Source organism: Notolepis coatsorum (assembly GCF_963971535.1).
Source record: "Notolepis coatsorum genome assembly, chromosome: 6".
Taxonomy (NCBI): domain Eukaryota; kingdom Metazoa; phylum Chordata; class Actinopteri; order Aulopiformes; family Paralepididae; genus Notolepis; species Notolepis coatsorum.
Genome location: NC_140170.1, coordinates 133,983,839 through 134,010,564, shown reverse-complemented (window position 1 = coordinate 134,010,564; position 26,726 = coordinate 133,983,839). Strand labels below are relative to the sequence as shown.

Here is a 26,726-nt window from a genome sequence, read left to right as displayed (position 1 = left end):
ATGGACATGTACACTGACAGGACGCATTCTAAAAAAAAAATTATAAAAACACCTAACCTGACAACTCATACAGTTAACTAATGTTAAAAGAAAATCCGCAAACCCTTAAAAGCAACTCATGATAAAAGAAATAAAAGCCAAGTTATGATAAAAGAGATAAAAAAAACATTTTAAGACCAATTTGAGTTGCTGCTGAGCCATGTTTTTAGGGCGGATTTAAATCCGAGAGGGGAGTTCAGGAGTTTTATAAATGTTGGCAGGGCATTCCACATTACCGTAGCCGAGTAAAAAAATGCATCTTTCCCCATGCATGTCCTGACTCTCGGCGGGACCAGGTCCGTGGGGCTTCCTCTTGTGGCGTGTTTGTGGACATCTCCTACTTTATTAAAATAATTGACTAATTATGGCGAAGAGCGAGACGCGAGGCCAGTAATGCTATATAACTGAGACTTCTGTGTACCGTTACACCCCTACCCATTACTTATTTAATAATTATGCTCAATTCTTCCCCCTTCAAATTTCAGACTGATTGAATACATTGAACCGTATAAACCTTGAGAACCTTCCTGTAGTAGAGACTGAACCAGGCATGTCTTAGGCATGTCACATGACTCCCTGGGTCTATAGTGACAGAAATGCTACTCACTCAGCAGGTTTGGACTCCCGCTCTCCTGGTCCAGGTCGTCTTCCTCTAGTGCTCCAGAGTATCCCCTGGAACCCCCCACCACGCCTCTCCGCTTCGGCCCACACAGGTACCCGCTGCCGGGGGACATGGACCCTCGTCCAGAAGATGAAGAAGAAGAAGAGTGGCGGCTGCCAGAGGAAGACAAGCTGCTTCCTGAGCCAATGGAGTCGGGCCGCACGCCAGGAAACCCGCCCTGTGACTCTGAGGAGACCAAATGAGATTGAAGTTGAACGTAGGAGTGTGCAATCGTTTGATATATTCTTGCACAATCCACAATAATATCTGTTCAAAACCTTCACCAGAGCAGCTCTGATGCTCCTGATACTTTTACTAGTGATAAAATGTATAAGATAAAATGTCCTTTTAGGTCTTTACTTTAAAAGAATCACAGGAAATGCAAGAGTCAGACAAGAAGATAGATACTAATTAATTCAGTAGAAAGCTATCAGGCTGCAAGCTAGCCTAACTTAGTGAAACAGCGAGGCCAGCTGGTCTGTATCTGCTTCCATTAACTCATTGACTGCCAATAACGAGTATATTCGTTTTATGTTTAATTTTTTTGTTAAATAAATGACAATCGAATCCGATAGGTGGCAGTCTCGCCTACCTTTTGAGTACATGGGGGGGGGGGGGGGGTCTTGTCCCCATGAACTCTGCATGAACTTTAGCAGCTGGGCAAGCTTTTGAGTACATCTGGCCTAGGATTGGTGAATTCAAATGAAAAGAAACGTTGTCCCCATGAACTTCACAGAGCACAGACATAGCAAACGGTTTGTGAGAGAGGTGGCATTATTGAAGATATTCCTTTAATTGATCCACTTGGGGAAATTCAGGAATGATTGAGAACAGTAGCAAACGATTGGAGATCATGAAGAGGAAACACAAGACTAGTCCAGACCCGGCGCCATGGGCGGGCATTAGGGGGCCGGGCCCGCCCACTGAGTCAGCTGTGCCCACCCTGGTAAAAAAAAATGATTTTATTTTTTCAATCAAAGTCGACTATCCAAATCCTTATTCGGGGACAGCCCTAGTGGGCACTGATGTCAACAACAACACTACTGAAGCTAGCACGGCACTCTGTGAGAATTCGTTTTCTACCCTCAAGAACGTCTTTACAGAACATCGCCTTAGTATGCTTCATCGACGCAAGGCCAATTTAATTCAGTTGGCATTTGAGAAGGACTTAACAAAAAAGTTCAGGAATGAGTGGAGAGGGGCCGTGTTTTAAGAAGATTTCACTCTGTCCCCAAACGCCGCTTGCCGCTCTACTAATGATGGTGAGTAGCCTGTGGAGGAATTTTGTTTGCTTTTTTATGCACCTTATTTTTGTCAGTTCAGTTTGTCAGTGAATTCAGAAGTGTTGAATAAATGGAGACTTTTCAAAGATATAGAATAGAATAGAAATGTATTATCCTGAGGGAAATTTTACACTGCAAATCACTCAACATTAAACATTTAGACAGAACAAGTCACGAATAAGAATAACAAAACAAATGGCCTAAGAATAGAAGAAAATGAAATAGAATAAAAATAGAAGAAAAGATACAGTAAATAAATACAGTAAAAATATACTGAAGTCTACAGTAGGTGTAATATTGCACAGTGCTGTTTAAAAAGTAAGAGTCCAGGAAGATGGTAACTGTCACTCTGTGCTCAGTGATGCAGTGAGGCACAGTGATGCATTGTATAGTCTGATGGCTGTCAGAATGAAGGACTTCCTGTGCCGTTCAGTGCTGCATTTAGGTAGTGTGAGCCGATAACATGCTCCTCCTGTCAGCCAAGTCTGTGTATAGTGGGGTGGGAGGGGTTTTCCCTGATGGCCTGGAGCTTAGCAAGGTTCCTCCTCTCCGCCACCCTCGCTAGAGTCCAGCTCCACCCCAACCACGCTACTGGCCTTCCTGACCATCTTATCCAGCCTGTTTGTGTCCCCTGCTCTCAGTCCGCTGCCCCAGCAGGTCTGTTATATATATCCGTTCAGTCTGTTTTTGTATAAGTGAATGTTCTTAAGATAGAGAGAAATTAGATTTTTCAATTGCCTCTCTGCTGTTTAGTTCAGCACCGTGGGCAGCGCCAAGCAAGCCACAGTGCCGTTGTCCCAGCTGAAACGTATAAAAGGGAACTTGTGTTGAAAAACCATTGTGCCCCCCGAGAACATTTTATGCCCCCCCACTAATTTGTTTCTGCAGCCTGGTCTGAAGACTACCCAGAAGGTGCGGTTTTGCCAGACCATGCTGGAGTCCGCATTTCTGGTAAATACAATACAAATTCCAACTCCAACCGCTGGGCCAAGCCAGGCAGGGCCGAGTGGGGTGACTGATGGCCGGTCTGCTAGGAGCGTCTCACCGCGTCGTAGCTGCCGCAAGTACATCCAGAGCACAAATACACAGACAGCGACATAACCGAGCCAGACCCAGATGAGCCGGAATGGATGCCAAGTCGAGAAGCAGGTACGATTATCCACCGACATTTACAACAGAAATGGGCTATAATAAATTAGCACACACATCCCTTCGCCAACTAATGTTATTTATTTAAATTGTTCCTGTTCAGACTCAGACACTTCGGAGGAAGTGTGGGCAGGGTTTGGCGGAACTGCTGACTAGGGATGGGTACCGTTCACATTTGAACCGATACCGGTACCTGCGAATCGATACCGGTACCCAACGGTAAATTTTTTCTGTACTTTAGTCTCTAAAATTTGTATCTACCTACCTCAGTTGTAAAAGAAAATTCCAAACTTAATATTTAACACTTTCACTGCCACACACGAGATATATCGGGTTTCCGATAGTTATGTTGTAAGCCACTCACGAGATTTCTCGGATTTTTTTTTTTTAATTTTTTTTATCGATCTGAAATCATATTGCATCACGCGAGCCTACCCGAGTATACCCGAGCACCGCCGGCGATCATATGTGGAAAAAAGCGGCCCCTATCGTCTCCCAGATGACATAAGGGATTTTGGAATGGACTCAATGAAAATGGATGGGGAAAAAAATCCGGTACTCCACATTTTCCAGTCCACTGATCCAGCCGGGGTTACCACAGTTCATTCTGGAGCCTCTCAGCCCCGCGGAATCATGTGTACTACTGTATCACGTTGGATCCATACTAGGGATGTCCCGATCGCCTTTTTTTGCTTCCGATCCGATCCCGAGCATGTGATTTTAAATATCTATCGATCCGATCGTTTCCGATCCGATCTTTCACATTAGTAATCAATTTTGACGCATTTGTCAGAAACTGGTGGAGCGAGACAAGCCCATCTGTTGCCTATATCCGGGGCGCGAGCGCGGAGGCGTTTGTTATTACATTCACCCTGAGAAATGTGCTTCTGCTTCATATGAGAAATATTAAAAGTTTCAATATATGTTTGCACATTAGTATACATTCAGTGTTCGACTTACGTAATGGTCCATTCTGGTCTGAAACGCCGACGATCATCCTCAGTCACGTAACGTTATCCTCCAAAAGTTAGTCTGAAAACTTCGCCTCCAGCCGGCTGTCCTCCTTGCAAACATTGCAACTGGCTTGACTTTCTATTTTTAAATGCTTAGTTCCAAACCTCTGACATTAAGTCTAGCTGCTCAAGTCAGTGGATATTAACCGTGTTTCGGGAGCGACGTGTTGTTGTTGTTGTGGTCGAGCCGCGTGTAGCGTGTAGCGTCTAAATTAAAAGGGTGTTTGTTGCAACGGTGAAAATTAAAGGGGAATGTGTTTGTTGTGGAAAATTATTCTGCTCTGTGTGACAATAAATACATTAATGATGATATATTATATGTAATTTAAAACCAAAACGAAGGCCTCCGTATGAGTTTAAGACGTGGACATGGTCATGTTTGTTGAATAAAAATTTTCTTTTTTTGACTGCCGATTTTTATTATTATTTTTTCCCGATCCCCGATACTCTGAAAAGCACGTGATCGACGCCGATTCCGATCACGTGATCGGATCGGGACATCCCTAATCCATACACTTATCGATTTTTTCGAATGGTGATCAGGAATTGGAATATACCAGTTGGATACCATCTGATGTCAGGTAAGGAATCTATGTTATCAGTGTTAGGATAATCAGAATAATTTTGATGAAGATATAGGCTGTTTTGTGAAATGGGCTCTTTCTGTTTCACTGGAAAAGTCCAAGAGGAAATGAACACGGCGATTATCCGTGCGCGGCACAAATGTGCTTGCGTGCACTTATAATATTGATCATCTAGCGTTTATTTGAAAACGATTCATAAATAGGCCGACGAATATCAACGTTCTGGAATATTCCAGTAAAAGACGATTATCACAGAATGGTCTAGAATGAACTGTTTTTTATTTCAAAACGGGTGCTTTTCAATGAAATGAAGCGATAAAAAACCAATCTGCCTTGACAGCACTGACTGGAAAAGTGTTCTTTGATAAGCGACAGGCAGATTAGACACATAGCCATAATTTAAAACATAGATTAGGCGATATTAACGTTAACATTGAAGTGGACCGTGGCATCAAGGGGGTAAAAAGGAAAACCCGGTGTGGCACTCAAAGTGTTAATAAATAAATAATGTATTATTATTACTTTATTATTATTTACATCTTACTGATGTAAAGTATTTTACAACTGATTAAACAAACAAACAATCTAGCAGCAATGAACTACTCTGCTGCTAATTGAGTATTCTAGCAGTTATTTTCACTCCACACTCTGTGTGTGGCTTGTTTACCGACGTCACATCCTCTACTCTTCTGTCCTGAGTTGTGCCGGTGTTCTGCTTGCACTGTAGCCCCAGAGCCATATAGCCCTAGGAGCTAACGTTATGTCAGACGGTTAGCTAACGTCAGCTTAAGAACGTTAAACGGGTTACAAATATGTGAAACTATGGAAGGAGTAAGCCGACCGCTAAAAATAAAACCCACCGCGGCAGCGCGAGCACATAGCAAAAGAACGTTTCGAGAGGAGTAGAAGTTTGGAGATAGACAGTAGTGTTTCAAGAGACTGGCTACAGTAATATGATGCTGGGCTGTAGTGATCAGTTGTTCCGTGTGGCGCAATTATGTCAAAAAGAAACAACACGTTTGTCATCTGTAGTAAATAAATGAAGCTGGAATCCATTTGTGACCATGAACAGAGCCAGTGTCCCATTGTGTCCCGGATTCAATCTCCTCTCCTCTAAAGACGCTCTGTGGCTAGGCTAACAGCCATGTCAGACAGAGCAGATGTGGAAACTGAGCTACACTTTCTAACAACCTGCCCACTACCAAGATATCAGAGACATATACTCCCCAGTCCCCATGAATTGCAAACACCCAAAGAGAGAGGCTCATTAGGCTTGCATTTCTTTGCATCAAAGATGCTACAATCTTTAGCTTTCAAAAAGATGCTGTGTTTGACCAAGTGTTTCCTCAAGTTGCTTGTATTACCCTTCCCTGCTTTGCACGTCGCGTTACAAATGTTGCAGAGAGCGTTGTCAGCATCTATTTTCATAAAGTGTAACCACACTTGCGACCGTTTTCGACTTGCCATATTGCCCGACTGCTTTACCTATAGTCAAATTCTAGGTAAACATGTATTGTGCGCAATTGCGCACATGGCGTTCGTGCGGTTTCGTTTAGCGATAAACGAAACCTTGACGTCATCGGACTTAACATATATATTTAATTTTTTATACCGACAACGGTATCTCACGTGAATCGATACTCGGTAGTACCGACGTGTTTCGGTAAGTACCTTTAAAAGTACCGAATTCGGTACCCATCCCTACTGCTGACCAAGGTAATGTAACTGTAAAAAATCAGGCACAATGTTCTATTTTACCAAACCCCATCCTAAAACAAGCCTTTGTGATCCCAGGCTCAGACAACGAGTCCGACGAGGAAGGAGAGGGAACATGTAGTAGGCCTGTCACCCCTTCTAACTTAGGTGAGAACAACTCAGACCACATAATGCCATATCCATTACCAATTCAACACATAAATGTATGTGCATGTAAATACTGTATTCATGTGTATGTGTTTACTGTATGGGTATGTGTAGATCTGGTGTGTAAAAATGTGGACTTGAATGTGAGGTGTGGGGATGGCTGGGGTTGTGTTGCACATACATAATGTTATAACATGTCCTGCAAAGGTCAATAAATCTAATCTAAATAATGTATCTATTTGTTACTTTTCTGTGATTCCAGAACCAGAGGTGACAGAGGAAATGGCAGAATCAGGGATGACGGCGGAGCTGCATTTTCTTTTTGGCTTTAATGGAATTACAGTAGAAGAATTAACTAGTTAAATTGACAACAAGAAGTATGCAGTGGGTGTTTTTATTGATTTGAAGAAAGCTTTTGATACAATAGCTTTAATACTAGGTCAATACTAGGACCAAAATTCTTTATTTTGTATATTAATGACATAATGTTTCCAGTATTCTGAGATTTGTTGTGTTTACGACTACAGTAATATATTTTGATCTGGGGATAATCTGCAGCAGCTGTTGGAGGTTATCTCAGCAGAATTGGGTGAAGCTGAAATTGTGGTTCGACAATTTATTGCTGAATCTGAAAAATTAAATGTATGGTGTTTGGGAAACAAAAAATACACTTGAATACACAGGTTTTGTGATGATTGAAAATGTTATGAACAAATTGAACTCTGCCATTTATATGTGCAATTTGGCTATAATAAGGTCATTTATAGGCCTGATATTCTATATTCTATAATAATATTTCAAATTGCATGTGTCCGGATGGCAGAATTCAGTACTGTATCTACAACACATTCTGTTTAATCATCTTCCCTTTATTAATTTGCTTAGATTTTTTTTAGTTGTTCATGTCTGCACATTTTTTGCATTCACCATCAAAGAATAAAAAAAAAATCATAATTTATATTCTCCTTTGTTTCATCACAATTTACTCAAGCCTAGTAACAGACACAATATTTCTGACACTGGGAATACATTCCCTGAGATCCATAGATGTCCCTAGACACCAAGAACATGCAAATGGACCTTGTAGAAGTGGAGCAATCTTCCATTTGTAATTGTGTATTTTTAGGCAGATTTTCAGAAAATGGGGCTAGGGCTTAACAGTTTAAGGTTCCGACGGCCGTCTGCGGCCCAACATTAACAGCCGTCTGTTATAATCACATTTAACAAACACATTGACCGCCGGGGGTTGTGCCCATCTTATACCACTCTCTGCCAGCATTGTAAGCCTATGGAGATGTTTACCTTCTTTGCAGGGCCATAACGTTTAAATTGTATTGGTATATTGACATTACTATGGCCCATTCAACATCGATTATCTATCGTTCAGGATGTGGGAACGTTATACTTTTTCATTCATACATTGTTGTGTTAATACCTTCGAGAATATAAGTATGTTTTTAATCTTTTTTGCTGTAATTCCAAAAACGCTAGTTATAGGCCCAAACGCATATGATAGATTATCGATTGGCGTTTCTTTCCCATACACGCTATATTAACACATTCAAATGTATATGATTGGTATACATTATGCTTCATCATGCGTGGAGGAAAGGGGGGGGGGTCGTTTATAATTCCTTGATCATCAGTAACGGCTTTATGTAGTATGGGTGGATATATTGATCAGACTGTTTGCAAACAAGGAAATGCACAATCAGGTTGAAAATAACGTTACTGTTCTCTTACCGTGCGCCAATGATACTGGAGGAGAAAGATCCCAATTATTCGACGCCGATCGCTTAGATCCATTTCCGGTTTGTATGGCGCAATAAACGCCGAAATCATATCGATTATTGCGTTATGGCAGCGATCCATATGTACTATAGTGTCCCGTAGCGGGATGTGACTGCCGGAGGAATTTCCTCGACGCACCGATGACAACATCCGGTTTTGGCGAGAGTGTAACTCGCCCGACCATCCACCAGTCGGCGGTATTGAGCCGTTGCAGTCCCATCTAGGGTCCCGCTAGGGCACCGGGGGTTGGGTGGATGAATTATGAATGCCATGGCGAAAAAATGAAATATTGATCTAAAAAACGCTGTACAGCGATGTTGGCGGTCAACGCATGGCGGGCAATAACGCTGGAAAGCGTTTTTGGCGCCCAATGTGTTAAGCATATTATGCGCAAATGAAATTCGTTAGATTGGACATTTGGAAATGGGATTGTTCTTTACACAGCACTCAAGCTGAGAACACAACGGTTTTTTTCTCCCCTCCCCTTTACCTAGAGACGAGAGTAACCTGGTGCAACCCAAGCGCCAGTGATGGGCAGTAGCTAGCTACAAGTAGCGACGCTACATAGCTTAACTACAATTCTCAGTAGCGTGATGGTAGCGTCGTTACTTTTTAACCAGGGTAGCGGTCTCTGTAGCGGAGCTATTTATAGAACGAAGTAGTGACGTAGCGACGAGGAAACGCTACACGCTACTGTCGGGAGAAACAGTCTAGAGTACTATAAAGATTTGTGAGGAGAAAAAAAAACTCCCCGTAAAAAACCCACTATGATTGGTTGGTTGGTTTAGATATGAGTATGACGACTCACGATTGGGTATGGTAGGCCAAAACATTACGGGTAGGCCAATCAGAGGCAGGATAGGGCGGGACTCCACTCGCAAATCAGGAAGTGAAAATCAAAACACAGACGTACTGAATGAATGAATGCAATTTAACGGATTACATGAACCAGTCCGCGCGAAATGGCAGAGGGGTTCGATGGCATTGATGAAGATGATGATGTCAATAACAACAATGCCTCTCCATGGCCCTATCTGGGACACATTTATGAGTTTGACTGAAAAAACGGCTAAAACATATGCTGCTCTCCACACGACCAGCACTAACTTGAGAACACATTCAGGTGAGCTGATGAAAATCAACGGTTCCCAAACAGCACACAAGTCAGTACACTTTTTGTCAACAGCTTTAACTAACAGATAGCTGCTATCATGATGATGTTTCACTGTAGGCAGAAAATGAACAATATTATGGGGGTGGAGAAAAGAAAAAAAGAGGGAAAAGCAGTGGTTCTCAACCTGTGGGACAGGACCCCCAGGGGGGGTCCCCACATGATTTTGGGGCCATGGAATGTTTTGTGAGTTACATATTTAAATACATTTGGTCATTTAGCTGACACTTACACAACTTACAAATTGTGTACAACAAGTCAGCAGGAGTGGTACATATCTAGCAGCCAAGGATAAGTAGTATTGTTTGTCAGTGTCAAGCTTGAGTGTTATACTCTGAGTACATACTGTAGTAGTATAGACATATTAGCATAGTTGGTAGTAGTATATACATGGTAGCATAATACTAGTAAAATGAAGTAAAACAGTTACAATTCAGATATTGAAGAAGTGTGTTTTTGGTTGATAAAGTGGGCAGGTTTCAGAAGATGCAGAGTTTAGGGATAAATAATACATAAAGATAGAATAGAAAAGAAAAAGACCATTACTGCATCAAAAGTAATCAACAAACTATACTATAAAAACTGATAAAACCAAATGGTCTCTTTCTTTTCTTTTGTAGAGGCTGCACCCAGCTAAACTTGCCTTCCTGGATTTTGTACATAATACAAGTTCATGTTAAAAGGATGACACAAAAAGCCAGACGAGGGCTTGTTTCAGTTTTATAATAAACAATCAAATAAACAATTTTTTTTGCGTGCCTGTTTGGTGGAAACTTGATCACGAAGAAAAAAAAAAAAAAAAAGTGCCGATGTAGCTAGCTATTTTTGCCATGTTCTTGTAGTGTAGCTTGCTACATTTATCTGGGGATAGCTTCCATTGTAGTTGAGCTATATTTAATCGAGAGTAACTTGTAGTGTAGCTTGCTACATTTTCCAAGTAGCTTGCCCATCACTGCCAAGCACCCTATTGGTTGATACCGTTAATGCGGCACACGCCGGGAACCACCCGGCAGTGCAGGCCGTCCTAAGGGCTACATCTGTATTGCTTCTTCCTATTCCTTTTCGGACAAAAGACTGTTTTGTTTATTATTTGATCTAACTTTATAATTGTTTTTATTTTTTACAGCTAATTATCTAAAACAAAAGAAATTTAATTATTATTTATTGTTTATATTTATTGTTTATTGTTTATTGTTTGAAATAAACCCTGCATATATCGGTATCGGTTGATATCGGTATAGGAAATTAAGAGTTGGACAATATCGGTATAGGTAAAAAAGCCAATATCGAACATCCCTAGTTATGAGTAATGTGATATGTGGATATGGGTGTTGTTGATAAACCTTACCTCTTCCTATCAGTACATAGTTGATGGCTCTGTCGTTGATAGCTGCCTCACTGGGCTTGATGTCCATGAAGGGTTTATTTCCAATTCCCATGAACACTCTCTCCTGCATACGGACCTCTGGCAGGGAGTATGTGAGAAACAAGAAAATGGATTGAAATAGAAATAATATTTAGAAAGGCCTGCATACAAACTAGCCTAACCTTAACACTTCCACTTTCTAGGGCGGCTACGTGGCGTAGTGGGCAAGGCGCTCACCACGCATACTGGAGACGCTGGGCTCGCCTGTTCGAGCCCAGCGCTCCACATTGCTTTCAGTTTAGCTGGTCGTCCGTACTAATACACATTGAGTCCTCCTACGCGTTACTCCTCGCCACTGAGAGATCGAGCTGCGCAGGTGAAAAGATGCGACTGCTGTTACCTCAAGTACCGGAGGGGACTTGTGCTATGTATGACTTAGTCCACATTGCAGCCGGCTTGTGGGAGGCAAGAAACAGCGTTCGTGACAGGGGAGGGTTGAATTGGATGATACGAAATTGGGATGGGAGAAAATATGGAAAAATGGGAGAAAAAGTAGATAAAAAAAAGAAAAAAAAATCCACTTTCTTAGAAAGCCCTGCATACAAACTAGCCTAACCCTTTCTTAGAAAGCCCTGCATACACACTAGCCTAACCCTAACACTGCCACTTTCTTAGACAGCCCTGCATACACACTAGCCTAACCCTAACCCATCCACTTTCTTAGACAGCCCTGCATACACACTAGCCTAACCCTAACCCGTCCCCTTTCTTAGACAGCCCTGCATACACACTAGCCTAACCCTAACCCATCCACTTTCTTAGACAGCCCTGCATACACACTAGCCTAACCCTAACCCGTCCCCTTTCTTAGACAGCCCTGCATACACACTAGCCTAACCCTAACACTTCCACTTTCTTAGAAAGCCCTGCATACACACTAGCCTAACCCTAACAAGTCCACTTTCTTAGACAGCCCTGCATACAAACTAGAACTCCCTACACTAGTATTTATATCCATCAACGTGCATGCATCACACTCAGCTTTTTGCTCTGAGTTAGCTTGCTAGTTGCTCAACAATAATGAGCTAAAATTCTTGAATCTCCAACATACAGTACTTGCCAAAATAAATGGTAAATGGTGCATTTTATATAGCGCTTTTATCCAAAACACTTTACAATTTAGTTTCTCACATTCACCCATTCACTCACACATTCACACACCGATGGCAGAGGCAACCAAGCAAGGTGCCAAGCCACACATCGGGAGCAATTAGGGGTTAAGTGTCTTGCTCAAGGACACATCGACACGCTGGCCGGGAGGAGCGGGAATCGAACCGGGAACCTACCGACTACCAGGCGACCGCTCTACCTCCTGAGCCACTGTCGCCCCAAAAATACGTACAGAGGACAAAACGACAGTACAGAGTACTGTAAGTAGCCTGATAATAAGTTGCTACAAATACAAGTAGCCTACAATTAAGTAGAAAAGACACAGGAACCAAGCAGAGATGTTTTCTTTGCACATTTAGATGTACTCCATGTTTGGTTAGTGAATAGCATAGCATTCTAATTTGGAGGTACAGATACTTATGCAGATCAAATCATTTTTAAATCAGGACCTAAGTATCTTCAACTGTACCTTTTTAAAGGACACGTGGCCCTTGCCTGCTGTCATCCCATTGACTATGACCAGATGAATACCAACCTCTGATGTACAGAGCCAGCAACAAGACTCAACATGTGTTTGTGTTTATGTGTGCATGTATCAGTGTACCTCGGTTGTGCACAGCCTGTTCCCAGAGGATGCGCTCCAGGTCTTTGGTCCAGGCTCCCTTCACCTCACGGCGGGCCGCCTCCAGAACGTACGTGTCCTGGCTCTTCCTCCTCCGGAACCAGATCTCCAAACACAGGCCGCTCTCGCCGCTGTTGTGGGTCATCCCTATGTCGGACGTCTGAGGGAGAGGAACACAGATGAATTTAAGTACCAATTTAAGAATAATAAGTGCATCTTGCAGGGCATCAAAGGAGAGTTGTAAATTTTTTGTGGCCAGTTGCACAGAATTGGCAGTACAGTACAACTGCTCAGAAATGAGACAATATATTTGTATGTAAATGGTAAACAAGACCATAGGCCCAGGCTTGATCCCTGTGGGACACCTTTTGTGATGGGTAGAAGCTCTGATAGGGAATTTCCCATTTGCACAGACTGAATTCTCTAAGATAAAAAGTTAAAAACCAACTGCAAGCACCTGTATTAAATCCAACACTGGGATGTTTGTAATAGAAGAAAATGGTCAACAGTATCAAACACCTTTGACAAATCTACAAACAGGGCAGCACAATGTTTTATTTTGTCAAGGGCTGATACAATGTCATTTATAACTAGAGTAGTGGCTGTGGTTGACTCCGCCCCAGAGTGCTTGTAAGCTATAAACAAATCATCATTGAATTTGCCTAGGGCCCACAAAAGTCTAGGGACAGCTCTGCTATCAGCAATATAATAAAGAAATTAAACTGGAGTGTTATAAACTGTGTTTTAGTCAAGAGAAGATGACTCTGTTACATGTACCTTAAAGGACTGCTTGTAGATGTATGTGTCATTGCCGACGCCGGTCTTCCTGGTTTTGCTGAAGAGGATGAGGTCTTGGAAAAGGAAGATGTGGCGGGAGCATTTCTTTTTCCTGAACGACACCAGGAACTCATCCTGGCGAATCAGCTGCCCCTGTTCCTTCAGGTTGACCTATAGGAGAAGAGAATAGGTGATAGGTGTTTCAAGGAACAGGTCAACATTATGGGAAATGAGCTTACCATCTTCTCCAGAGTCAGACAATGAGACAATTTACTCTCTGTGTTCAGTAGAAAGCTATCCGGCTGCAAGCCAGCCTAGCTTAGCACAAATTAATGGTCAAGTCAAGTCAAGTCAAGTCAAGTCAAGTCAAGTCAAGTCAAGTCAAGTCAAGTCAAGTCAAGTCAAGTCAAGTCAAGAGTTTTATTTGTCACGGCATACAAGCATACAGTGAAATGCGGGGGGTCATGCCCGCAGCGATTGTGCAATAATACAAGTAATAAGAATAGGAATGAGAATAAGACATTTGTGCAATAATACAAGTAATAAGAATAAGACATAACAGGTATAATGTACATAAAGTTTACAAAAAGCATGGTAAGACATGCTAAGGTCCAATACAATGTTAGCTATGGATGAGGCACTGGGTCTTATGTACTGTACACTACTATACAATGCTATACTATACAATCTACAGTTATACTATGTGTCCTTATGCTAACTTGCTATATCCATCTATTTACTATACAAGAACCACTCCCGTTCTTTTTTTTCTTTTTTAAAGTGACCTTTTCATTGTGTAAAGTGACTGTTGAGTGTGAGCGTGTGCAGCATGTGTGTGTGTGTGTTCATGCTAAAGTGACTGTTAGTGTGTGAGCGTATACAGTGTGTGTGTTATGTGTGTGCTCATGTGTGCTTGTGTGTGGAGAGTTCAGTGTTCAAGACTCTGATGGCCTGGGGGAAGAAGCTGAGCTGAAGTCTCTCTGTCCTAGTTGCTGGTGTTCGCAGGCGTTTGCCTGACCGCAGCAGCTTGAACAGGCTGTTGTTGGGGTGGTGATGGTCTTTCATTATTCTGGATTTGCACCTCTTGTTATATAAGACCTGCAGGGGTGGTAGTGCAATACCCGTAGTACGCTCAGCTGAGCGCACCACTCTCTGTAGGGCCTTCTTGTCCTGTGCCTTGCTGTTTCCATACCAGGCAGTGATGTTTCCAGTCAAGATGCTCTCTACAGCTCCGGAGTAGAAGGACTGGAGTATCTTCCCCGATACTCTGAACTTCCTTAGCTGTCTCAGGTGGTAGAGGCGTTGCTTCGCCTTCTTTACGACTGAGTCTATGTGTGTTGTCCATGTCAGGTCTTCTGAGATGTGGACCCCCAATGTTTACCAATGTTCAGGAGCAGGCTGTTGTCCTGACACCAGCATTCCAGTGCATCAACCTCCTCCCAGTAGGCCTTCTCGTCGTTGTCAGAGATCAGCCCCACCACCACGTGTTGTCCGCAAACTTCACTATGGAGTTGGAGCTGAACTTGGCCACACAATCGTGTGTATAGTGAATACAGCAGGGGGCTCAGAACACAGCCCTGGGGGGACCCGATACTCAGGGTGATGGTGTTGGAGGTCTGACCCCCCACCCTGACCGCCTGGGGCCTTTCACTCAGAAAGTCCAGTATCCAGGCGCTCAGAGCAGAGCTCAGACCCAGCTCGATCAGCTTGTCCACCAGTCTGGTGGGGACTATGGTGTTGAACGCTGAGCTGTACTCAATGAACAACAGTCTCACATAGCCCCCCTTCTGGCAGTCTAGGTGAGAGAGGGTACTGTGTAGTACTTGAGAGACCACATCGTCAGTGGACCTGTTTGGCCTGTATGCAAATTGCAAAGGGTCCATATCACTGGGTAGGGAGGCACAAATGTAATCCTTAACCAGCCTCTCAAAACATTTCATGACCACAGAGGTGAGTGCCACCGGTCTGTAGTCATTAAGACCTGTTGGGGAGGATTTCTTTGGTATTATAGTGGACACCTTGAAGCAGGCAGGGACCACGGACTCAGCCAGGGATAGATTAAATATGGTGGTGAACACTGGGGCTAGCTGGTTAGCACAGGACTTAAGTATACGTCCTGTTATCCCATCTGGGCCAGCTGCCTTTCTGGTGTTCATCCGCATTAAATGCTCTTCTCACACTGTGTTCCGTCACTGAGAGAGTGCCCCCCCCCCCTCCACGACAACCGGTACGTCAGTGACGTCATTAGCCGGTGAGCTAGCGTCGCCACTGTTTGCACCGAACCGTGCGTAAAAGGAGTTGAGCTGGTCCGGGAAAGAGGCGTCGGAACTCCCCATTGAGGGGGCGCTGACTTTGTAGTCAGTTATCGTCCGTAGTCCTTGCCATAAACCTCTTGTGTCGTTCTGGACCATTTGTGCCTCTATCTTGTCAGCATATGTCCTCTTAGCAAGCTTTACAGCCTTGCGCAGAGTAGACTGTAGCCTTATACTCCTCCATGTTTCCTGGCGCTCTGCCCAGGTTATAAGCAGTGGTGCGAGCGTTCAGAGCCACTCGGATAGTACTGTCAACCCACGGTTTCTGGTTCGGGAAGACCCAAACCTTTTTCGTGGGTACAATGCTATCCGCTAGTGTTGTTATGAAACTCACGACAACATCAGCAAACTCACTGACGCCACTTGAGCTCGCCTGAAGCATTCCCCAGTCGACGTCATCAAGTGCGTCCTGTAGCGTGGCCTCTGATAGGTCAGACCACTTCACCTCACGTGACACTACAGCGTCACGTGATCTCTGCCTGTATGCGGGTATGAGCAAGATGGCGTCGTGATCAGATGTGCTCGTTGCTCCAGCAAATGGAGAGGCCGGTACTGCCTTGTAACCGGCTCTAAACGGGGTGTAACAATGGTCCAGCGTATTTCCTCCCCTGGTGGTGCAAGCGATGTACTGAAAAAAGTTTGGCATCACTTTCTTCAGATTCACCTGGTTGAAATCGCCAGCTATAATCATGGCTGTGTCTGGGTGCTTGTTCTGTTGTTTATTTAGATGTCCCTGTAGGTCCGCCAGGGCCCTGACGGTATCCGCTTGTGGTGGAATGTACACCGCCGTCATGATAATGGCGGTGAATTCTCGGGGGAGGTGAAACGGGCGACATTGAATCGACAAATGCTCCAGGTCCGGCGAGCATGAATGGGACAGAATCTTTACTTCCTTCGGATTGACCCAGTTGTTATTGGTCAGAAGACATAGTCCCCCTCCAACTCTCTTACCGGACTCTTCTGTACGGTCCGCTCGGAAGACTGAGAAGGAATCCGACGGAGAGATGATGTGGTCTGGAGTAGTTAATTTAAGCCATGTCTCCGTGAAGCACATAATGTTGCAATCTCTCACGTCTCGATCAAAGCGGACCCTCGCACGGAAATCGCCCATCTTATTCTCCATGCTACGGACGTTTGCCACACCGTGTTTTTCCGTTTGGTCACACCGCCATGGTCTTTGTTGTTGTTGCGTCGAATCTCTGGTGGCCAGTTTTGGCAAAAAGTGTTGTTAAACCCGTCTTTCAGGCCGGAGTTTAAATCAATCAGTGACTGGCGATCATATTTCGTCGATGCCAGCGTTGTTTCTATAAAAAAAGTACTAAAGATAAACACAATAACAAAAAGTACGCACAATCGTTGCTGAGCTAACCCGGCGGCGACTAGTGTTGACCGCGCCAGCTACAATGGACCTGTCTCAAAACCCTGCCCTCTTTTCTTGATCCTCCAATCACAGCTGTCGCTTACCTCTGACTTCCTCGTACAAACAAAGTTTGTACGAGGAAGTCAGAGGTAAGCGACAGCTGTGATTGGAGGATCAAGAAAAGGGGCAGGGTTTGAGATAGGTCTATTGTGACTGCAGCCTATATACCTCCAGATGCTAATGCTAAACTAGCAATGAAGGACATACATCTGATTAGCACTCTCAGTGGTGGTAGTCAGTAGTACTACTTTATATATTTTATACCCAGTTTACTCAACTGTACATTGTAAATGACTATTGCACTTGGAAGCCAAAAGTATTTATAATCTAATCTAATGTATATTCCTTTGGTCCAAGATAGCCCAAAAATATTAGTACAACATAAACAATTCTCTACCAAATCCAAAAACTTGAGTGGTTAAAACTCAAACTTGTGATGTCATCAAGTATCAAAAGTATCAAGGTCAAAACACGCAGAGGCACTCTACAAGAAGGGCCAGAGCCCACTCTACTTCCTCAGAAGGCTGAGATCCTTCAACGTCTGTACAAGGATGTTGAGGATGTTCTACGAGTCGGTTGTGGCGGGCGCCTTCTTGTACGCTGTGACCTGCTTGGGCAGAGGACTGAGAGCGGGGGACGCAAACAAGCTGGATAAACTGGTCAGGAAGGCCAGTAATGTGGTAGGGGTGGAGCTGGACTCTCTAGCAATGGTGGCGGAGAGGAGGAGCCTTGCTAAGCTCCATGCCATCATGGATAACCCCTCTCACCCACTGCACATGGACTTGACTGATAGAAGGAGCACGTTCAGTGCTACAGTTGGAGCCCTTAGGACTCTTTGCACTGCGGCGTGCGATCTGGGTGTAGAGAGGATATGATATTTTAATATGAACTACATAGATGCTATATTAACACATTTATGTTTGTTGGGAACCGTTTTTGTGTCATAGTTTTATTAAAACGAATGTTTTCAGTGCTTTTAAATAGCAGTAACTTGTTGTCAGTTATTAAAAAGTGCTTTAAATGGGGGGAAGTGTTACGGTCAAACCAAGTGGTCAAAAGTGGCAGTACCCCGGAAGACACAGGAAACAGATGATAAATAAACCAGATTTAATAGAAATATACAATGGGAGAAAACAGGGGAATAAACAATACTATCCTAACGGGGCCTAAGTGGGGGAAGTGTGTGGATGCCAGCAGGGGAAATGTTAATGAGGTGTTTAATACTGAATAACGTGTGTGGATGCGTGTCTAACATGTAAAGCTAATGTAGTGTAATATGTAGATGTGCCAGGCTGTTGTTCGTTTGCGTGTACTAACCAGTCCGGTAACTGAGGGTGGGGGAATGTCCAAGTACAAAGTCCATCCGTGCCTCCCGAGATGCCAGTGGGAGAGCGAGTGTGCGCAGGGAGCGGAACGGTGTTAATCCGAGCGCGGGGAGTATCCACAAGTGATCAGTACGAACAAGCACTGAACGACAAGCTGTCGGGCTCTTTATTCAGCCGGTGCTTCTCACTCCGCGTGCGTCCACGCGTGCGCCCAGCTGCTCCCAATCGCGTCTGATACCATCTTGAATGTATTTCCATTGCTAGCCATATCACTGAAGAAGGACATTGTCCGAAACATGTCTGCTATCTATTCAGGCTGCCATTAAAAACATTGAAACTGAGAGTGCTGGTCCGGCTACCCTGCTTTTTGATATACTGAACTTTATGGGATTGCAGCACCCAGTGTGAGAACTTGTGAGCGCGGTCTAACTTGACTATACACCATTGGCTGTTAAAACACACTTTGAAAAGAGCAGCCCAATTCCAGATGTGCCAGCTAATACAGGAAACCACAAAGCATACTACATGCAATTTGCTAATGTAAGGAAGTCAAAGTCAACTTTATTGTCAGTTTTCCATTTGTGCAAGACATACAGAAAATGTTAATTGTGTTCCCCCCTTCCCACGGTGTATATAAAAAAATATCTAGACAATATACAACACACAATATACAGGACTGCGAGATATGTACAATATAAACAGTAGCTAAAATGAAATGAATGAATGAAATAAAAAAAGAGCTAACAGAGGCTCGCAAGAAGAAGGAACATATGACGTCACAAGTTTGAGTCCGACTTCTCTGGTGCTTTGGGAGAAAGAACTTTCCTTTTCCCCTTTAAATGTATGTAAGTAAGATATGTATATATTTTATTATATTTTAATTATATGTATATTTTTAATGTTTACTTGATGTCCTTATTTCATTATTATTATTTTTGTTTATTACATGGCGTTTTAACATTCGCCGAAATGCTTGATTGTGATTGGTCAATAGCGCTCGGTTGCCCATAGCAGCGGTCCATTATTACTCGATAACGGACCACTGCCAGGGGCAACCGAGCAATAATTGCATCAGTGCAATCAGACACACCTGCCGGCTGCCGGCGATAATAATAATAACTTTATTTGGGCTGACAGCGGAGCCACAGAACAACTGCATCTGCATTTGATCTCGTCTTGTCGGTGGTGTAAAATGAATTAGGTATATTGTTAGTAAGTTAGCCATGTAATAAGCGGGATAATGTATAGCCTATACTCAGTCATTGTCGCAAAATAATTGACCTTCACTACGTTTAGAACACCTCGGCGAGGCGCCTCGGTATTCTAAACTCTGTGTCGGTCAATTATTTTGCGACAATGACCTCGTAGCTATACATTATCCCTTACATATTGCCATGTAATGCTGTTACTAGGGGGGGGTCATAACAAGTAAGGAAGGAGAACAGTTACTGTAATTATAGCATTATTCCCCAAGCAGTGTTCATCTAAACAGACAATTTACATAAACATACAGTTCTGGAATTGTTCATACGAGTTCACAAGAGTTCATAATCTTGCAGTTTCAAACATTACAGTATTATAGTTCTTGACCTATTTCAGTGGTGTGAGGGAGGAGGGAACACAAGCCAAATAAGCAGATCCTACCATCTCCTCCCTAAGTAAAGGTAAAAGTATCCCAGGTACGAACAAAAGTTGGGCTGAAAATAACTAATAAATACTCATGTCATCTGAAATGTATGCTAGGCTATGATATACTTCCATGCTACCGATGGGCTCAACCTTTGTAGGCACTGTCAAGTAAAACATGGATTTCAACATGTAAATGCTGCAGTATTTAGTATTGAGTCCTACGTGCAGTTCCCCCTTTCATTCCATGGAATAGAATGCAGTATGTCTTGACAAACGTTTATTATGTAATAGATAGATTGATGAGTTGCCTGGGAGGATGATGAATAACAAGATCATCTAAACATCCCTTCCCTCTGGGTGAATCATTTCCCATAGCATTACACAATGTGCATACCGGTATGTGATTTGATCTTTGATTTGATTTATTGGGATTTTGTACAAAATAAATTACAAATCAAACATTGAAATACATGATAAAAAGCACAGAGAGCACAAGAGATTTTCCACCATCTGTATCCACGCTGTGAACCTCGTACAAATACATACATAAATCAGTACAAACCTACCTACTACCAGTGTTGTGCTAGTTACTGAAAAATAGTAACTCAGTTACTTTACTAGTTACTCATTTCAAAAGTAACTTGATTGATTGATTGATTGATTGATTGATTGATTGAAAAGTTTATTAACAGATTGCAGAATGGGTACAGTACAGTACAGCTCAATACATACAATTGTTAAGAGGATGCAGACCTGAGAAAGACTTTCGTCTTGTTTCCATCAGGGTCCCCCATTTTCAATTCATCATATGACACACATGACATACAGATAGACAGTACTGCTACATCTATACATTTATGACATACCAGATTTTCAAATACAGTACTGTTTGTGATACTAAAAAAATCCAGAAGAAGAGTATATACATTTGACATAGAAACTGTGCATTGGGGGAGGTTGGGTAGGTGGGGTGGGGCTGTACATTGGAGGTGGGGGGGGGGGGGGGGGGGTTGGGTAGGGGGGACACACACTGTACATTGGAATACTGACATACATTTGACATGGAAACTGTACATTGGAGGAGGTTGGGTAGGTGGGGTGGGGTTGGGTGGGGCTGTACATTGGAATACTGACAAAGCCATGCTTGGTCTTTATTGTACAACTGGGTTAGGACATTTGTAGGGGCCAGTTTTGAATTGCAGTCTCCCGTAGGTGTTCTTTGAGAGTGTTTTTGAAGGTGGGTAGTGATTTACATTCCTTTACAGCTTTGGGTAGGGCGTTCCACATTGTTGTGGCATAATTGCGAAACGTGTTTAGTCCCTTGTTTGAGCCGAATCTGGGTTTTACATGATTTGTGGAGCTCCCTCTGGTGTTGTGATCGTGGTATTCACTGACCTTTGGGAAGTATTTTGACATGTACATGGGTACCTTGGTCGTGTAGTGTATCTTGTAGACCAGGCCCATTGCAAGTTGCTGTACTCTGTTGTCTACTCTAAGCCATCCTAGGTTGGCAAAGTGTGCAGGGGTGAGGTGGGTTCTAGGAGTCAGGTCAAGCAGTAGTCTGACTAGTTTGTTTTGAGATGTTTGTAATTTGGTTTTTAGTGCCTTTGAGGTGCTTTGGTACCATGAGGTGCAAGCATAGTCGTAGTACCCTTGAATGAGTGCTCCTGCCAGAGTCTTCAGGGTATTCTTGTTTACCAGGGAGGAGATCCGGTACAAGAATCGAGTTCGTTGATTGACTTTTTTTTATTACATTGGATGCCATTTTGTCACAGGAAAGATTAGCCTCTAGGATGGAACCTAGGTAGGTAATTTCATCTTTCCTTGTGACAATATTGTCACCCACTGTAACTGAGAAGCCGTCTGTTTTGCTGAGTTTGTTATTTGAACCGAAGAGAATGGACTCTGTTTTGCCCATGTGTAATGATAGTTTGTTGTCGGCGAGCCATATGCAGATTTTGCCTAGTTCCGAGCTGAGGGTTTTTTCAACCTGTAACTTGTTCTTGTCAGAGACCAGCAGGGCTGAGTCGTCCGCAAACAGGAACAAGTTGCAGTCACAAGCTGACGACATGTCATTTGCATAAATTAGGAACAGTAGTGGTCCTAGTATGCTTCCTTGTGGAACACCACAGTTCACTGTGAGGGTGGGGGGTAGGGTACCGTTTACCTCCACCATCTGTTCTCTCCCCTCCAGGTAGGATTGTATCCAGCTCACTGATAAACTATCAAAACCAATTGCTTTTAGCTTGTCAATCAGAATGGTGTGATTGACAGTGTCGAAGGCCTTTTGTAGGTCTAGCATGACCATGCCGCTAGTAACTCCGTTGCGTTACTAGTTACTTACACCCAAAAGTAATGCGTTACTGTGAAAAGTAACTATTTAGTTACTTGAAGAAGAAAAAAATTGCTCCCATGCAGATACAGATACTCAAAATCGGTTGATCAACTTGACAGTTTCCATTCACATCACTGAACTCTGCTAAGCAATGTGGTCTAGATACAAACACAAATCTGACACAAACACAAATGTCCCGACGTAATAAGAAATGCACCGTGCCTAATTGCTCGGGGAGGTTGAGCGCAGGCACGTTTAGGTTGCGCGCATGCACGTTTAGGTTCTAGGTTGAAAATAAGTGCTTGAGGAACAGCCTTGATATCTGTCGCCGGAGCGTTTCATTATAACCGTCTTGCAACGTTGTTTAAGATATCAATCGTGCATTGCAACGTTAGAATAGTTAGAATATCAATTGTGCATGAAAGGACTATATTTATATTGTTTGATTAGTATTGATGAGATTCCCTGGCAGATTTGTAGTCAAAATGCATTGATCAACTTGAGTTTCCATTCATTTACATTCACATCACTGCACTCACCAGTGTCTGTCGAGATGTAACGTTAGTCCAGCAGCCCCTTAAACATTTTCTTTATCTCATTTCCATGTTGTACTGTATATTCTCTCTCCAAGTAGTTGGAAAAAGTTTTCCGTCCCATTTGCTGTGTGTCGCCTGGTATCATTCTACGCGGGTGGCGAGTGGATTTGGATGACGTTAGACTCCAGTATCTTTGAGCCAAAACACAAATGACATAACTAAAACGTTATTTTCTTTTCGCTCGACAAAAGAGAAATACGCGAGTAGCTGGGCGCTGCCATTATCAGTCAGGATCAGGAATAGTAAACAAAACACGCCCCCAGCATAGCGTTTCCCCGCAGCCAGACAGGATATGAGGATAATAATAATAATCACCACCGCTCGCTATCAATCTACGCCGTATATAACGCAAATAACGCAGTGACGAACCATTCAGTAACGTAAGTAGCGTTACTGAATTTCAAAAGTAATGCGTTAGAGTACTAGTTATCGCCAAAAGTAACTTCGTTACTGTAACTCGTTACTTTGTAACGTGTTAGTCCCAACACTGCCTACTACATACTCCAATATTCTACTCTCCTCTCACCATCTCATTCCTGATTCACCACGCCAATGATATTGCACAACAATGCTACACTAAAAAATTCTTAGAAACATTTACAATATCCAACATCCATATCTAATCGGCAAATAACATAGAATATTAGAAGCATCTTTCTTTTTGTCCTAATTTAGTTTTAGTTTAATTTAGGTTTGGTTCCCTTGTAATCACCACACAAACATCAGCCACAGTTAGCCAGTACAATGAGGGCATCATACAACATGTTTAATAACATTTGTATATATATATATTCTTCTTGCAGTTTCTTGCATTGGCAATTTTTTTATTGAATCAACTAAATAACAGCTGAATGGACTAAATAGGCGAGTGTGAATATCAAATATCAAGATTACATCACTCCTATTTGATTCAGTTAAAACTTGTGTGTAGAAGTGTAAAAGTTAAAAGAGTAGCACACTAAACACTACTTTTAAGTGATTACTTTTGAGATTTTGTGCATGTCCAACACAACAATTCAGCAATTAGCTTTAATTAGTTGCTTTCCGTTACCACATTCAACTTTCTAGGCGAGAAAAAAAAGGTGTGAGGAGACGTGTCCCCTTACGTCACAGTTGTAGATGTCATCCATGGCCAGCAGGTTGTTGCCGTGGCGCAGTTGGAACTGAACCACCTCCAGCGCGGCCTGGATCTCAGCCATCTCCCTGGCCTGGCCCGGCCCGCACTCCCTCACCATGTCCTGCAGCAGTAGGCTGTACTTGCTGATCCTCTGCACCGGTTTCAACAGGTACGACCAAAGGTCCATTCTATCCCCCAACTTCAGCTGCTTTTGCTGGGGTGGTAGAGAGGAGGAGAGACAGGGTTGGGTTGTTAGAGAGGTTTACTAAGACTGTACACAAAGTAGCTTTTTTGGGCCCATTGGAAGCTTCAAACAAGGTATTTAATGAAGTTTTGAATATTTACCTCAGCGTGCTTTTACATTAAATCATATGCAGAAGCTTGGCCTCATTATCATCACTTAACTGCTGCCAAATGGCCATGTTACTGTAACAATAAACACACAAACTGACCTTGTTACACTCCTACCAAACACACACAAGACTGGGCTCCTTCTGGGTGTTTAGTAGGAGTGTAACAGCTCAGCCCTCCTTGTGTGTGTTTGGTTGATTGATTGATTGATTGAAAACTTTATTAACAGATTGTAGAATGGGTACAATACAGTACGGCTCAATACACACAATTGTTAAGGGGATGCAGACCAGAGAAAGACTTTCGTCTAGTTTACATCAGGGTTCCCCATTTTCAATTCATCGTAACATTTATGACATACATGACATACAGATAAACAGTAATGTTACATCCAGACATTTATGACATACAAGATATACAAATATACATTACTGTTTAAGAGACAGAGTTTCTAAAAGAGAGTATATACATTTGCGGGCGAAGAAACTGTACATTGGAGGGGGGGGGGGGGGGGGGGTTGGATGTTTACAGGGGCCAGTTTCCCGTAGGTGCTCCCGTAGAGCGGTTTTGAAGGTGGGTAGTGATTCAAATTCTTTTACGGCTGTGGGTAGGGCGTTCCACATTGTTGTGGCATAATTGCAAAACATGTTTAGTCCCTTGTTTGAGCCGAATCTGGGTTGAACATGATTTGATTTGGTAGGAGTGTAACAGCTCAGCCCTCCGTGTGTGTCCACAAGTGTGTACTCTGTGTGACCTGGCAAGAGAGAGTGGGAAGCTAATCAAAAGAGACGACAATGAACCATATTCACATGGTGGCCATTTAGCTTTAATGTTGTGCTCACGTTGGGTTTCTTTCCCAAAAAGCTGAAAGTACAGCCAGTCATGTGCCAGTACAGCCAGTCATGTGTCATCATGACTATAGCTTTACCAAACCTTCCACTGGCAATGTTTCTGAGCAGAGAGCATGTTTCTGAGCAGAGAGCATGTTTCTGAGCAGAGAGCATGTTTCTGAGCAGAGAGCATGTTTCTGAGCAGAGATCACTTTGGCCACATAAAGATAATTAATTTAAGCCTAAATCTGGTAAATGAGTTTATTCCCCTTTAAATTGAACTGCTGGAAAGCACTCACTCACACACAAACACACACACACACACACACACACACACACACACACACACACACACACACACACACACACACGCACACACAGTTTCCTTATATAAAAAAAATAAAAAATATATAAAAGTATCATCCAGATACTATTTCATGTGGTCTTGATAAATACAGTAGATCACTTTTACAAAATTCCAGTGTAAGATTCACTTCATCCTGCCAAAAATAGCAAAATTTTGAAAGAGTATCACTTTAAATGATGGATATCTCACTCTGATATGACACTGAAACATTACACCCAACTTGTAATTAATTCTGTGGCTGAAGGAGTTACCTTAAAGAAGTTATGTCCATGGTGAATGAGTAGACTGTCAGACTGGGGCTTATTCTTGCTGTACAGGGCATACAGACCAAAGCTCTCTCTCTAGAACAAGAGAAATTGACACAGAGCGTTAAGACACCGTTCTCTCTCCTGTCATCACTAGTTATCATAGTACTTCCAGAACTGTATTCTTTAAACATATTCCAGATGATTATGATGACAATAATAATATTAATAATATATTTAATAAATGTATTTCTCAATACTGTCTCAAACTTGACAGCAGTGATGGTGGAATACTACAGATGTGATGTTTTTGTGTGAGAACTCACGTGTCGCAGGAAGCAGCGGCCAACTCTGAAGGGCTCTTTCATGCAGCCCTCCAGCTCCTTCAGGAAGTGATGTTGGTGGAAGTCGTGCAGCTTCTCTAGGTTGCCGAAGATAACCCCCCTCTGGCCCCGCAGGTCCTGGGGAACGTCTGTCCTCTCCAGCTCAGGGAAGTAGTGCTCTCGAACGTAGCCCAGCGCCCTCACGTACTCCGTTTCAGTCAGCAGGAGCTCCTCCATGATCATCTGCAGCTTCCTGAGAAAGACCACGAGACTTCAGGACCAAATGTAAAAGACCATAAGACTTCAAGACCAAATCAAAAATACCATGACACTTGTGTGTGAAATGAATAGCACAGCATTTCTGTCTTGTTATTTGAGGCTAAATGT

General features: G+C 42.9%; 1 protein-coding gene across 2 annotated transcripts in view; it reads right to left on the bottom strand.

Moving 5' to 3' along the window:
- The window catches only part of quob (quattro b), a 125,168-nt gene that overhangs the window by 5,589 nt on the left and 92,853 nt on the right, over positions 1-26,726 (bottom strand). For both annotated transcript variants that reach the window (XR_014619792.1, XM_084316601.1), the window contains exons 15-21: positions 26,343-26,592; positions 26,023-26,112; positions 24,213-24,437; positions 13,490-13,660; positions 12,695-12,872; positions 10,903-11,019; positions 647-886 (exon numbers count right to left, since the gene is read on the bottom strand). Coding sequence is in view for 1 of the 2 variants with exons in the window: in XM_084316601.1 (XP_084172727.1) it covers positions 647-886; positions 10,903-11,019; positions 12,695-12,872; positions 13,490-13,660; positions 24,213-24,437; positions 26,023-26,112; positions 26,343-26,592 (1,271 nt within the window). In the remaining variant the exon portion in view is untranslated. The remainder of the gene's footprint in view (positions 1-646; positions 887-10,902; positions 11,020-12,694; positions 12,873-13,489; positions 13,661-24,212; positions 24,438-26,022; positions 26,113-26,342; positions 26,593-26,726) is intronic.